General features: G+C 34.9%; 1 protein-coding gene across 3 annotated transcripts in view; it reads right to left on the reverse strand.

The window, feature by feature from the left end:
* The window catches only part of PDS5A (PDS5 cohesin associated factor A), a 136,112-nt gene that overhangs the window by 74,321 nt on the left and 46,137 nt on the right, over positions 1-15,654 (reverse strand). For all 3 annotated transcript variants that reach the window (XM_082838825.1, XM_082838826.1, XM_082838827.1), the window contains exons 3-7: positions 9,022-9,225; positions 7,858-7,944; positions 7,228-7,325; positions 2,735-2,861; positions 93-173 (exon numbers count right to left, since the gene is read on the reverse strand). In XM_082838825.1, coding sequence (XP_082694951.1) covers positions 93-173; positions 2,735-2,861; positions 7,228-7,325; positions 7,858-7,944; positions 9,022-9,225 — 597 coding nt within the window. The remainder of the gene's footprint in view (positions 1-92; positions 174-2,734; positions 2,862-7,227; positions 7,326-7,857; positions 7,945-9,021; positions 9,226-15,654) is intronic.

Consider the following 15,654-nt stretch of genomic DNA (forward strand, 5'->3'; position numbering starts at 1 on the left):
AAATAAGCCTTTATGTGAAAGGTTTCAATAAATTAGTACAATGGATTAAGAACTATAGAATTATGAAAAAAAATATAGGCAGAAATACATACATTGGCAATGCATGCCTCAATAGTCTGGACTGTCCTTTTCAATAGGACTTTTGCGAGGTCAAAGGACTGTTTATTTAAGTTCTGAAACACAATAAAAATATGCAAAGTTACAAATGAATTAGTGAATTTATGATCTAGATAGCAACACTAGAACACCAATGTCTTCAAGTCCACAAAATATGAAGCAAAAAATATAACTGAACTCCATTCAAGGTTTTACCCAATATCTGCTAGTCAAGTGGTCATAAATGCAGAAGTTGCAAATAGCACAACCATGAATCAAAAACTAAAATACATTAGATAATTAGCCAAAAGCCCAACCCTATATTAAGTTTAGTTTTACTTAACTTAAATTGGACCTAAGGCTTTTTGGTTTTGTTTGTTAACCAATTTGAACTGGCAATCACACCCATGCATCCTAAACAAATACACACGCACGCACGCACGCACACACCCCTTTCGAACCCACTATCCTCAGTATTTCACCGTCTAATTAACGTCTGTTCTGAGCAAGAGTGGACCTGGTAAGTGTTTCTGGTAAAATTCTCAGCCAATTATGTTTTTAAAATGCCAAATACTGTCTTCACTCCTCAAGATTCCCAATGCATGGTAACAAATTAAAGGGTCTGAGGAAGCCTATAGAAAAGACATATATTTAATTTTTAAAAACTTACTGAAAATGGAATTCTTGTGTTGAAGAGTACCCATTAACATCTCCACACTTTGCAGTTTTAGACCAACCTGAGATTCACTGACCATCATCTCGCACCTATCCCCCAAAAAGGCAAGGATATCCTATACTCTAGGTTAGTAGTCAGCAAACTTTTTATGCAAAGAGCCAGATGGTAAATAGTTTAGGCTTTATTAGCCAGCCATATCGTCACCACTGCAACTACACAACTCTGGCTGTTGTAGCAGGAAGCAACCACGGACAAAATGAAAACAAATAAGCATGGCTGTTTTCAAATAAAACTTTTACATAAATAGGCAGTGGGTCAGATTTGGTCTACAAACTGTAGCTTCCTGACACTTGCTCCAGGTTTTTATTCCATTGGCAAGAGGATAAGATTATCTCAAAATTAAGGCAACCTTGGAGGAAACAAATAGGTGAGGGAGATTAAGATACAAACTTCCACGTGAAAAATCAATGAGTCACAGATATGAAATGTACAGAGTGAGGAACATAAGTCAATAACTATGTAATATCTTTATATGCTGATATATTGTAACTAGATTTAGGTGAGCATTTTGAAACGTATAGAAATATTGTGTAACAGGAATTAACATAGTGTTATGTAGGTCAATAACAAAAAAAGAGATCAGATTTGTAGTTATGGCGGGGGGTGGGGGGGGCAGAATTGGATGAAGGCATTCAAAAGGTACTTCCAGCTATGAGGTAATAAGCACTAGGGATATAATGTACAACATGATAAATCTAATTAACACTGCTGTATGTTATATATGAAACTTGTTAAGAGAGTTAAGACATTTCATCCACAAGAAAAAAATTTTTTTCCTATTTCTTTAATTTTATATCTATGAGATGATGGATGTTCACTAAACATTTTATAATGTTTAAATTAAATGAAATAAATCATTTCATAATATAAGTCAAGTCATTATGCTGTATACCTTAAACTTATACAGTGCTGTATGTCACGTATAACTCGATAAAACTGGAAGAAAAAAATTAAGGCAACCTTTCTATTTCCTAAAAAGGTATATTTCTTACTCATTAAAAATAACCTCTAACTAGAATACAAACACCAAATACACTATTCCTCAAAAAGTTTTTCCTTTATTTTGCCTGACATATACTCCCCCTATGCCATACTCTCAAAATTTTGACCAATTACAGACTCATTTGAATTAAAAAAATGCAAATAATATATAGTGAGTAAGGAGAAAAATTTATAATTGACTGCATCTTATAGTGAATAAGTATCATTAGATACATCTTCATTTAACATCTGATAATAGGCCATTGAACAGTCAGAGGAAAAGGGCAGAAGAGTAAATATCAACAGTGGGGTAGGCCTGAGTCCACCCCAGAGGAGAAGCTGGTAGGGAGCTAAGTCCTTCAGTTTCTTAGGGGGAGCTAGCAGAGAAAAACAGAAAAGGAAATGGAGAGGAATATACAGCTCTGAATCATCCTTTTCCCCTTAACATTAACCACATAGTTCCCACTTCTGCCTAAATCTTTTTCTGAAAGTGCCTAAGAAAAATGTAGGACATGGGTTCTGAGAAGAAATACAAATTCCTACACTCTACATCTACGTTACAAAAGAATAAATACATTTTCTTTTCCAAAACAAACAAACAGCAACTAACCAAGACAGTACTCCAATCCCTTGTAATTTCTAGATTAGATATGAGTGGTCAATCAATCTGGAACATTTTTAGTTTTCCAGAGAATAGGCAGCACTTAACTGAATGAAAATCTTCCATAATATATTAATCAATATATCTTCTAAAGATAACAATAGCTATAAGACCAATATGTGTTACTCTATTTTATTTGGGGCTGGAGAATGATAATGGGAATAATTACATGGGATTGCAAATGGTGAAAAACAATTATTTTTCATATGTGTAGTACTACCATTAAATATTAACCTTTAATATCTTCATACTATACAGACCTTATGTGCAGGAATGAGGTTAATAAGAATGGAGTCCAATAATTCTTGAGTAACTCCATCACCTTCCATGATGATAGAACTCATCAAGTCTAGCATGTGCATTTGTACCTTCCTATTGTGGCTATTGCTTTAAAAAAAGAGAAAGAAAAAAAGAAAAAACAATTAGGCTTACAAAAGAAAATTAAAACTTCCCAGTTTAAAACAACTATCTTAAATGTAAAAGGATTTTTACCTGATTGAGGGAACCATGCCAGTAATGGCAAAGAAACTTTGGCTGCTCTATATTTACTTTCTCCCTTTGTTGATTATTAAAACAGCTACTAAGATATCATTGTAAAGTATTTTACAAAAACAAAAACCTTTAAATTTAATTAAGCCCCTATACAATTAGAATTCAAAGAGTGAGTTAAATTCAACTAAACAAAAATGTCAACTTCAAAGAAAGGACATCTTTGCTTATATGCCCCTGGATTTTAACAGGTGATAAAATTTTAAGTAAGGAAACAAAAAAAATGTACAAGATAATGAAGGTAGGCAGTTTTTCATCCTTTTTATCCTTTTTGATCTTAATAATTCCTCCAAATAAGGCAGAACTATAAACACACAAAAAAGCCTAAGTCAACACTCCTATATTTTTGCCGTTGGACTTTTTAGTTCAACCATACTGAAAACCCAAAGTATGATATAAAATGCTTACCAGAACTTATAACTAGAAGGTTCTGAAAATGTCATCCTGCTATCTCTCAAAGAATTTCAAACGAATGAAAAATCAACGAGGTAAAAAGCCAAGAATCAGTTTCAGTCCTGCTTCCTTAGCCAGTATAGAGTCAATGTGGACCTCCTCAATAAATATCTCTACTGCTGATACAAACTTACCCCAAAAGATTGGCTACAAAATTGTTATAAATTAGTAGAGCATCTAGGTTTCTCCCTCTCTGACTGCATCTTAACTAAAGACTTGACTTATCCATTTTCACATTTATCAGAATACATATGCAAAGACAAATCAAGATAACTTATATAACTTAGTTGTACTACTACAGACACAGGGAAGTTTAAATTAAGACTAAACTAAATGTTATTTCATTTATGTATTTCTTACCTATAATTTTTAAAAAATTAGTTTGAAATAATGTATAATACACCTGTTGGACACTTAGTTGTAAAATCAAAGATGAAAAAATTTATAAAGTTGGTAGAAAAATTGTCCCATCGTTAGAGACACAGTTTTCTACAAGGCAGAAAAATACCCCTTTTAGAAAGATACCCCTCTTGCATATCCTCTCTTAAATATCTTGTTTACTACAGGCCAAGATTGTGAAAGATCAATTATATAGTGGGATGTGTGTGTGTGGTAGGGGGTGAAGAAGAACAGATATTCAGCTTGATGCAAAAGAATGAAGAGAGTATATAGCTCTCAGATCCATATGCACTTGAGGATAGGAAAGAAGTGAAGGAAAGATAAATGAAAAATGGACTTAAAAATTATTTCCACAAGTTCCAGCCCAAGCTTCAATAATAGGGGTAAGATTTACTCTCCTACTTGAACAACTAAAAAACTGGACAGAATATAAGAAATAACAGTTTTCAGATATCAGACATTATACACATGCTGCTGAAAGAAGGGAACAATTTTCGCAGCTTACTTTTCCTACTTGGTAAAGTTTCCAGGCTTCAGTATGGGAAGAGAAGATACTAGCAGAGCCTAATGGTTTTCCTGAGTCTGGGGTGACTATAGCTTGCAGGGCAGAATACCAGAGGGGAGAGAGCTACTCAGAGAGCAAGCTCACAGAGGGTACCCCCCTCCCCGAGTCTTCAGGTGCTTAGTGATCAGCACACGCAGGTGAGGAAATTTCTTGAGTTTGGGGAAGGTACCACCTGAAAGGCGTGGAGGGAATAATTCCCGGAATTCACACAGGTCTTAACAATGTGCATGTTCCAACTACAGTGGAAAATCTTATAACTTACAGGGCATCTAATAGAGTAATCAGAAGGGTAAACCCACATATCCTCTATGAGCTCCACCCACAATGGGACATCAAAATCAAACTGTTTAAAACCAGTAATACAGAGAAAATCTTAGGTGGGTAGAGAAAAAGAAGATACATTATTTACAGAGGAACAAAGATTTAAAATGACAAAACTTATCATTAGAAACAATGCAAGCCAGAAAAAGATGCAGGAAACATCTTTAACAGTACTGAAAGAGAAAAAAAAAAGTCTATTAACCTGAAATTCATACCATGAAAATAACTTTGAAAAACGAAGGTGGAATAAAAGACTTTTTCAGACATATAAAAACTGAAAGAATTCTATCAACAGTAGCCCTGAACTATAGGAAATGTTAAAGGAAGTCCCTCAGAGTAAAGTAAAATAATACCAGGTGGAAATCTGCATATATGCAAAGGAATGAAGCATACCAGATATATGGTGAATGTGTCAGTAAATACAAATCAATAAACTCTATCAAAAGGCAAGTCCTTTATTTACTGATACCTCATTGTGAATTCTTTCAATTAGATAATTAGGTCAACAATAAACTTAGATCTTCAGAGTCAGTAAAGAAAAATATTGATAGGATTGTACGTAAAAGTAATAGAGGAAAGAAGTATAACTGCAGAGTGGGAAGCGGACTTAAGTGGATAACCAAGGTCACAAAATGGGCAGAATGACAAGTCAGGCATTTTTTTTTTTTCATTTTGTTGGTGATTTTGATATTAAAAGAAAAAACTGCAAATATGTGGTAGAGTGCAAACAATGGCCACAAACTGTTCCCATCTCTTATGCACAAGCCTTTAAAACGCTGCTCTGTCCAACAAAATATGGAGTCTATCTAACCAACCTTTGCATCTGGGCTTGCCTATGAACCTTGCTTGGCCAATGAAATATAAGTAAACATGAAGTATGCAGAGGTCTTACAAAGTGCTTGTGTGGTGGGGTGTGCCCTTCTTGCTACATTTGAAACCCAGTCAGCATAAGAAGAGGTCTGAACTAGCCTGCTGGATGACAAGAGAGTGACACGTGACCCAGTTGTCCTATTACCTCAGCCAACTGCCAGATGTCCTGCTAACTGACTGCAAATACAGGAGCAAGTCCAGCCCAGAGAGAAAGAACTGACAAGCAGAATCATGAGCAAAATAAAATGGAATCTGTTTTAAACTACCAAGTTGTGGGTTACTTTGTTATGCAGCAAAAGCTAAGTAACACAAAGGTAAAGTTTATACATTTTATCTTTTATTTAAGGGCCTTCAGTTAGTTGCCACAGGAAGCTTTTTCTCATGCAGTTTTTTTATAAGCTTCTATCACTAGACCAGGTTGGTCCAGTCCTTTCCTGTTTATTTCTGGTTAATTCTCTTCCTACCATTCTATCTAAGGAAAAGAAAAATATGTTAAAGTATTCATAAGAAATCTACAGAATACTTTAGAAATGTGCTGTCCAATACAGAAGCTGTTATCCAACAGCCACTTGGCTACTGAAGATAAAGTCTGAATAGAGAGCCTTATGTTGAAATAATAATGCTTTTGGATAACATGAAATAAATAAAGTATATTATTATTATTATATATATATATATATATATTTTTTTTTTTTTTTTTTGCGGTACGCAGGCCTCTCACCGCTGTGGCCTCTCCCGTTGCGGAGCACAGGCTCCGGATGCGCAGGCTCAGCGGCCATGGCTCACGGGCCCAGCCGCTCTGCGGCATGTGGGTGGGATCTTCCTGGACCAGGGCACGAACCCGTGTCCCCTGCATCGGCAGGCGGACTCTCAACCACTGCGCCACCAGGGAAGCCCAAGTATATTATTTAAATAAATTTCACTTGTTTCTTTTTACCTTTCTTAATGTGGCTACTAGAAAATTTAAAATATATTTGACATATATTATGTTTGCATATAATGTAATGTTGCAGAACACATCTCATAACAATGCTTGGTTTACTACACACACACCACACACACACACACACACACACACACACGCACACACACCAGAATGAAACACTGGATTGAAATCAGTTTTGGCTCTCCTGTTCAACAATTTGTGCCCCGGCGAGCCACCAAACTCCTCTGTACATGAATGTCCCTATTTCTATAAGGAAAGAGCAATGCTTACGATTTTTTTTAGCTGTAAAATGAGAAGATATCAAAGTCAGTATACTTAACCGCTGAGCTATTATGCCTCCCAGTACTCACTAATGATACTTACAATACTTAAAATTTCCACCTCATCAGTTAGTACTTCATTATATAATATAAGGTCTCATACTGCTTGCTTTACAAGAGTCAACCTATACAATTGATACCATTATTTAAAATGGTAATATAAGGACAAAGGCAGGTTTCAGACAACAGAATTTATTTTCCTTTTTATGTTAACTCTTCTAAGGAAAACATTTCCTTTTAACTAAAAGATCTTAGTGTAAATGCACAGTACATGATACTTTAATACACAGAGCAAGAAAAAGAGACAGAGATGCTTAAAAAATAACTTACTTGATCACTGAGAAGAGAGTCCTAAAAAGCTGAATAAAAATTTCATTGCAATCTTCCAATTCAAAGCAGATGTTATATGATTTAACCCAAGCTAAATTCTTAAATAAATAAATAAATAAAATTATTTACACATACATAAAAGTTACACAAAAGCAAGCTCATTAATAAAATTTAATTTTTAGAATTATAAATCTATAGTAAAACTTATAATGGCCCAACATATAAAATTACAATTGTTTAAACAGTCGTACTCTGATCTTTAAAAAGACGTATCTGCTGGTATTAACCTTCTCTAATTGAAAAATACTGTCAGAGGCTAGTAACACATATATACGTACAAAATATAGGGCACAGTGAAAATTAATTCAACTTAATCTCTTTTGGGATTAGAAAAGAATAAAAACAGAAATATAAAAATAAAGTTTCAAATAATATAACAGCTTTGCCAGTGGAATATGCTTTATCTTTTCAGGATATGAGGAGCAAAAAAAAAGATTGTAAATGACATTTTCTTAAGTGGGCTTAGTATAAAACAAACAAACAAAAGATTCATTTTACATTATAAAGTTACTATAAAGAATTTTCTACAACATGAAATAATGTGATATTTATTAAATAAAATTTGTTTACCTCTAATAAATAAAAGTATCTATGAAACTGCGGGCTCCTTGTATCCTCCAAACCCTTTAATTGTCTGGTAATAAACAAAAATATGTCCTGTTTTAAAAAATGATAAAACATATTAATTTAGATACAAATACTTGTCACATTCACAATACACTAATAGTCTACAATATATATTCTCCATTATAGACAATAAAAGAAAATTCTCCTTTAGCCAATGACTTGGGACTGGCCTAGTCCATTACTTAAAATATCTGCAAAACAGCAAATCACCTAAAATTACATTCTTTAGAAGCAAAAATAAAGATTATTACTGCCACAAATCTTTAGGCTTTCTCATTCTGAGAGGACCATAGGTTCTATATCTTGCTACCCTTCTAGTACAGAACTTTATTCACTATCTTCATCTTGTATTATGGCAGTTATCTTCAGTTTAAGTACCTGGATATGAGTCTCCCATTATAATTTCCCAAATTAAATAGTAATTTTCAATACCTAGTTTTGAATTTGATGAGTGACTACAAAGTTGTGTGGAACAAAAGCAATAATAGACTGGTCCAAGGGTTGTACTTTCCACAACAATAGTGCTCCATTTCTTAATAAGCTTTCTTTAGAAGTTTTAACCCCAAATAGTATCAGTATGGAACAAACTGATTTTAGGACTATTTAAAAGAAAGCAATCCAAAGGATTAAAGTATAAAAGTATTCAAAATACGAAATCAGCTCAAGAGATCAACTCAAAAGAGGAGTTCCTCAAACATTTCTAACAAAGGCAGAACCATCAAGATGATCATACAGTTTTGCATATAATATAACTTGCAGGGGAAAACAGTCATTTGAATGTGTAAATTCTGTTATATAGTTGTTTTGAAAAGTGTCATTCATCCACCATCCCCCCTTCAATTCAGCCATCTGGGCTTTCAGATGGATATTCCTGAAGGTTAGATATGAGCAGACAGGGACTAGTTTTGATCCATACCTTTTAATGCCACATAAAAATACCAATCATTTTTGTGGATACTCAATATTAATTGAATGAATAATTAATTAGTTTTAGAACTTACGATATAATCTTCTTACGGTCACAGGATGATTAAAATGAAACCTATGTTCCTAAGGGTAGTAAGCTAAACTATAAAAGTAAACCAATTTTGTAAAGATTGTATTTACCTTAAGTTTATCGTGGGAAGTATATGGAGCTTCTGGGGCATAGATTCTAAAGATGTCAGCCAAACAGCATGCTACAAGGAGACGCACATCTTTATTGGGATTCCTGAGAAAAAATTCAGATGCTAGATGCAAGGCTAGTGGGAGATACTGCTGTTTTTCATCTTCTGAATCCTGATCCATATCCATAAAAGTTTTGACTACCATCTGCAAAAATATATAGAAGAAAAATATAATCAACTCTTGATATTTAGAAACCAGTGGAGTATATATATTTAATCATCTCCATTACAACACAGACTAGCAATCAGTTACCATCAGAGGATTCACAATCAATTTTTGTACATCTTCATTTAAGAATTCGAGTAAAGATTACAAGCGTGAACAAATGCCAACTTTTGGATTACTGATAGATACATTATCTGCATTTGTACCAGGTTTACGAAGAACTAAAGACTCTCGTTATTATATTATATCTAGCCCCAGGTAAAAAGTTCATGGCTTCATATGGATAAGCAAATCATTTGTTATTTTGCAACCTCATCAATTATGTTTCTTGTACATTTTATCATCAAAGCTGCCTTGATTAAGGCTCCTTAAAACTATTTCATTTCACACTTTAATGGGTTTTGCAATTCACAATAGAAAACCATGTTTAAATATTTTTATGTAGTTGTACTTCTGATTAAAAGCCTTAATTATAAAATAACCTCTGTTCTTATTTATGGTTTCAAAATTAACAAATGCACATTTTAGAATCACTCTAAAAGGCAAAAAAAGTATAATGAAAAAATCCATAATTTCTCAACCCCAGAAAATAACCACTATTTATGTTTTTGTGTATTTTATGCTGGTCTGTTTTCTCTGTAAAGATGCAAATAACCATATAGTCATTCCTTATTCATTTATCCAATCATGATTATTTCCTCATGCCATCAAAATTCTTCTTTAAATAAATCAGACTTCACCTAACCAGTCACCATTCTCAAATATTGAAGGTGTACTTCTATTTCTATTTTGACAAGACTTTTTATCGTAAGTGCTGGGTTTTTTCAAATACTTTTTTCTGTGTCTACTGAAGTGATGTTTTCCACCTAATTCTGTTATGAGAGTAAATCCCACTGACTGGTTTTCTAATTATAATCCAATTTTAATGTATAACATACACTGTCCTAAAATATAGACAGGTATAGTATGAATGACCTAACCTGGAAAAAACAACACAGATGAGGATGACTGTAAATCACTATTCCTTATGAGCCTAAATACAAATGTCAGGAATGGCATCTTAAAGAACTGAATTCGGTGATTTTGTTATAAATGGCTTTGTGCTCATACAGAGCTTGGGGGTGGGGAAGGAGGAAGGGAACAGTAAAAGTGGAAACAGTCAACATCTGGAGAATACAGGAGCTCTCTACTATTCTTGCAACTTTTCCAAGTCAGCAATTATATCAAAAGAAAAAGTCAAAATTAAAAAAGAACACATTTACCACATGATATGGGACAAACATACATATATTAATAGTTGAAATGAAAGTTCACCAAATAAGACTTGTCTTTTAAAAATTTTTTTAACAAATAATGTTAAATATTAATCGGGGGTGGGGAAGATGTATTATTCTTTTTCTGATTTTAATATATAAAATCTTCTGATTTTCTGATTTTATCTGTGCATCACTAGTTTGATATAGAGATGTTAATAATATGGAAATAAAATCACATTTATAAAGTATTCTAATTCTACTTTAAAACCTTTTAAATGAGAAATGCATATGGCATAGTGATTTACAGTCATCCACATCTGTGTTGTTTTTCCCAGGTTAAGCCATTCATATTATACTTGTCTATATTTTATGACAATGTGTGTGGTGCATTCCCTTCTGAAAGTTTTGAATCCTAGCGAATTCCCAAGGACCAGATGTTCTTTTTAAAATTATTATTTATTACACTACTATTACTTCATCCAGAGCTTTATTTCTTTTAACATGTTTTGAAATATTTGTGTTTATTCCACTTGATTTTAACATTAACATATAGCTGAGAAAAATGTTTTCCAGTTTTAGAAGTCATTTGTTTCTTTCACCTAACTCTTGTCAGGAAAAGAATTTTTATCTGTTTTGTTAACAGTTGTATCCTCAATGACTAGAACACGACTGGCACATAGTAAGCTTGCAAACTTTTTTTTTGAAAGAACATTAAAATTCATGACCCGGAGCAAACCACGATTTGAAAAGATACATGCACCCCAATGTTTACTGCAGCACTGTTTACAATAGACATGGAAGCAACCTAAATGCCATTGACAGAGGAATGGATAAAGAAATGTGGTACATATATACAATGGAATAATACTCAGCCACAAAAAAAGAATAAAATAATACCATTTGCAGCAACACAGATGGACCGAGACTGTCATACTGAGTGAAGTCAGATGCAGAAAGACAAATATCATATGATTATCACTTATATGTGGAATCTAAAAAAATGGTACAAATGAACTTATCTACAAAACAGAAATAGAGTCACAGATGTAGAAAACAATCTTATAGTTACCAGGGGGGAAAGGCGGAGAATGCTAAATTGGGAGATTGGGATTGACATATACACACTACTATATATAAAACAGATAACTAGTAAGGACCTACTGTGTAGCACAAGGAACTCTACTCAATACTCTGTAATGACCTATATGGGAACAGAATCTAAAAGAAGAGTGGATATATGTAATATGTGTAACTGATTCACTTTGCTATACAACAGAAACACAACATTGTAAATCAACTATACTCCAGTTAAAATAAAAAAACCAAAGCAACAAAGTAAAATGTTAAGATTTGATAAAGGTGAGTGGTAGGTACATAAATGTTTGTCTTATTATTCCCTATGAATGTCTGAAATATTACAAAATTATAAGGACGCAATTTGATTAGGTAAAACGAACTTTTGTTTTTAAGGTTTGGGGTGCAAGTTTCCAATATGACTTGAGCTACTTGGGAGATTTTCCAGAACAGCTGTTGCAACCATGTTCCAACTTTGAGGTTCCTAGTAGCCCTGGTAGAGGCAACAAGACAGCCAAAAGGAGTGGTGTGACGGGCACATGCCCAGGGTCTCTCAGTTGCTTGCCTCTGAGCAGCTGGCTTTTCATTAGCTTTATATATTGACCTTCTGTATTTGGGCAGTACAATACCTTAAGACTAAAATAAGTTTGTAAACCATTGCTACCCCTCATAAAAGCTAGGAAGCTTTGCATGGGGGAGGATTGCGAGTTTGGGATTAGCAGATGCAAACTAGTTTATATAGAATGGATCAACAACAAGGTCCTACTGTATAGCACAGGGAGCTATATTCAATATCCTGTGATAAACCATAATGGAAAAGAATATGAAAAAGTATATGTATAACTGAATCACTTTGCTGTACAGCAGAAATTAACACAACACTGTAAATCAACTATACTTCAATAAAATTTTTTTAAATTCATGAAATGTCTTTTTAACATCTACTCTGATAATATATATCATGTATATTTTTAAAAATATGATCCATATGTCCCTACCATTCTGGCAAAAAACTTCATCAGTTCTAGACAATCAGTATATTATGTCTGTTGCTCGAAATTTGTTTAGAATTTTTAAGTAAATATAGTCTAAACATAGGTCTATAGCAGGGGTCACAACTCAAGGGGAGGGAAATGGAAATAACCACTTGGGAGAAATGGAGAGCACACGCCCCATCCAAAGACAAGAGCTGGTTTCAGCTAATTGTTGCCAGGTGAGAATGCAGACCTAGTACTGCAAAATCATTCAGTTGATCAGGACACAATAAAAGGTTAAGTGAAATCATCCGACTTGAGAATTTCAGCCACTCCAAAAAGTTCATACCATTGTGAGGGACAAGCAAAACGTGTCTATGTGGTCCCCAAATCAGCAATTTACAAATTGTTAGAAATATTTCAAAGGAAAAATGTCAGCACAGTCAACTTTTCAGGTAGACAAATTATTCTGAAAAGCTGTTTTGCCATTTCTTTTATACTTAGTTTTCTTTAATTAGTTATAAAAGATTATGAAGAAAATATTCAATAAACTGAACATCATTAAAATCCAGAGAGCCTTCAAAATGTTAATGAGGATTTTTATAGCACATACTCCTAAACCATACCACAGAAAATATCAATAACATTTTCCAAGCCCAAAAGTAATGGTAAAGACAGACCACTTTAGAACCTACCAAAAACAATTAATTCCCAGTGGGATAAAAATCAAAATTTGAAAGGGACATCTAAGAAAGTTTTTAAAAATTAAGAGGGGGACTTCCCTGGTGGCGCAGTGGTTAAGAATCCGCCTGCCAATGCAGGGGTCACAGGTTCATTCCCTGGTCCGGGAAGATCCCATATGCTGCGGAACAACTAAGCCAGTGCACCACAACTACTAAGCCTGAGCTGTAGAGTCCACGAGCCACAACTACTGAGCCTGTGTGCCACACCTACTGAAGCCCGCGCCCCTAGAGCCCACGGTCCACAACAAGAGAAGCCACCGCAATGAGAAGCCCGTGCACCACAAGGAAGAATAGCCCCCACTCTCCGCAACTTGAGAAAGCCTGTGCACAGCAGCAAAGACCCAACGCAGCAAAAAATAAATAAATAAATTCATAATAAGAGGGAATTCCCTGGTGGCACATTGGTTAAGAATCTGCCTGCCAATGCAGGGGACACAGGTTCCAGCCCTGGTCCAGGAAGATCCCACATGCCGCAGAACAGCTAAGCCCGTGTGCCAACGCTACTGAGTCTGCGTGCCACAATTACCGAAGCCCGTGCACCTAGAGCCCGTGCTCTGCAACAAGAGAAGCCACCACAATGAGAAGCCCATGCACCACAAGGAAGAGGAGCTCCCACTCGCCGCAACTAGAGAAAGCCTGCACGCAGCAATGAAGACCCAATGCAGCAAAAAAAAAAATTGAGTATCTTTATGATCTTGAGCAGGAAGGATTTCTTAAATCAAGACACAAAAAGTACTAGCTATGGATTGATTCTTTCCATAAATTAAAGTTAATGTGCATTCATCAAAGATATCACTAAAGTTTTCAAAAAGACATGCCACTTAATGAAAGTAGATACTTGTGACACGCATAACCAACAAAGAACCTATCTAAATATATGTAAAGAACTCCTACAATTCAGTAAGGAAGAGAAAAGCCAATTGTAAAATGGACAAATGACTTGCTAGACTAAGCACTTTTTGAAAGAAACCCAAATAGTCAAAAAAATGGGGGACTAAATCCCATTGGTGGCCAAGGACATGCAACGGAAAACAATGGTAAGAGAACTGACATTTTAATAATACTGAGTTCTCTGATCCACAAATATGGTATATGTCTCCACTGATTTAGGTTTTTCTCTTCCAGACTGACTGAATATTGGGACAATCACTGCATCCTTCTGGAAGGATACTCTCCATGTTGCACTTCCATCACAATGCTTATCTCACTGTGCTTTCTGCTTTCCTATTTATTGTCTCTCCTAGGGCTATGGCTGCACTCTGTTTATTTCTATACCTTTGGCACGAAGACTTTGGTTTGACATGTACTCACTAAAAGTTTGTTGAGTGGAAAAAAATGTCTTCCAGCATTTATTATGTAGTTTTCAGTGTATTGGTCTTTTATATTTTGTTACTTCCAACTATTTACCTTATGGATGCTACTGCGAATTTTAAAAACTTTGCATTTTCCAATTGCTGGTTCCTATTACATATAGGCAGTCAATTTTTGCATACTGAGCCTTTCACACTGCTACACAGCTTTACTGGTTCTAGTAGCTTGTTTATGCATTTCTCAGGATTTTCTATAAATGCAATATCATTAACAAAAAAGGACAGTTTAATTTTATCTTCTCTAATTTGTATGCCTTTTCTTTTTTTTTTTTTAAATTTATTTATTTTATTTATTTATTTTTGGCTGCATTGGGTCTTCATTGCTGCACGCGGGCTTTCTCTATTTGCGGTGAGCGGGGGCTAGTCTTCGTTGCAGTGCGCAGGCTTGTCATTGCGGTGGCTTCTCTTGTTGCCGAGCACGGGCTCTAAGCATGTGGGCTTCAGTAGTTGTGACATGCGGGCTCTACAGCGCAGGCTCAGTAGTTGTGATGCACAGGCTTAGTTGCTCCGCAGCATGTGGGATCTTCCCGGACCAGGGCTCGAACCCGTGCCCCTTGCATTGGCAGGTGGATTCTCAACCACTGCGCCACCAGGGAAGCCCTGTATGCCTTTTCTTTTCCTTATTGTGCTAGCAAAACCACGATACTGAACAAAAGTGAGAGCAGACATTTTTGCCTCTTTTGAGATCTTAGAAAGCATTCAGTCTTTCACCATTACATATTAAGTTAATGGGTTTCTGTAGATGCCTTTTTATCAGGTTGAGAAAGTTTTACCTTCTATTCCTAAGGTGCTGTTAGTTTTTATGAAGATTTTTTTTCAGATACTTTTCCCACATCTGTAGGGATGATAACATGTTTTTCCCAATTTACACTAGTGTTAATATGTGCAAATAAATTGACTGATTTTCAAATATTAAACCAAATTTGCACTCCTGGAATAAACCTGACATGGTGGTCATTGGGGGTGCACTATGTCTCGCATGTGTGCGGTG

This window comes from Leucopleurus acutus, assembly GCF_964270905.1.
Source record: "Leucopleurus acutus genome assembly, chromosome: 4".
Classification (NCBI taxonomy): domain Eukaryota; kingdom Metazoa; phylum Chordata; class Mammalia; order Artiodactyla; family Delphinidae; genus Leucopleurus; species Leucopleurus acutus.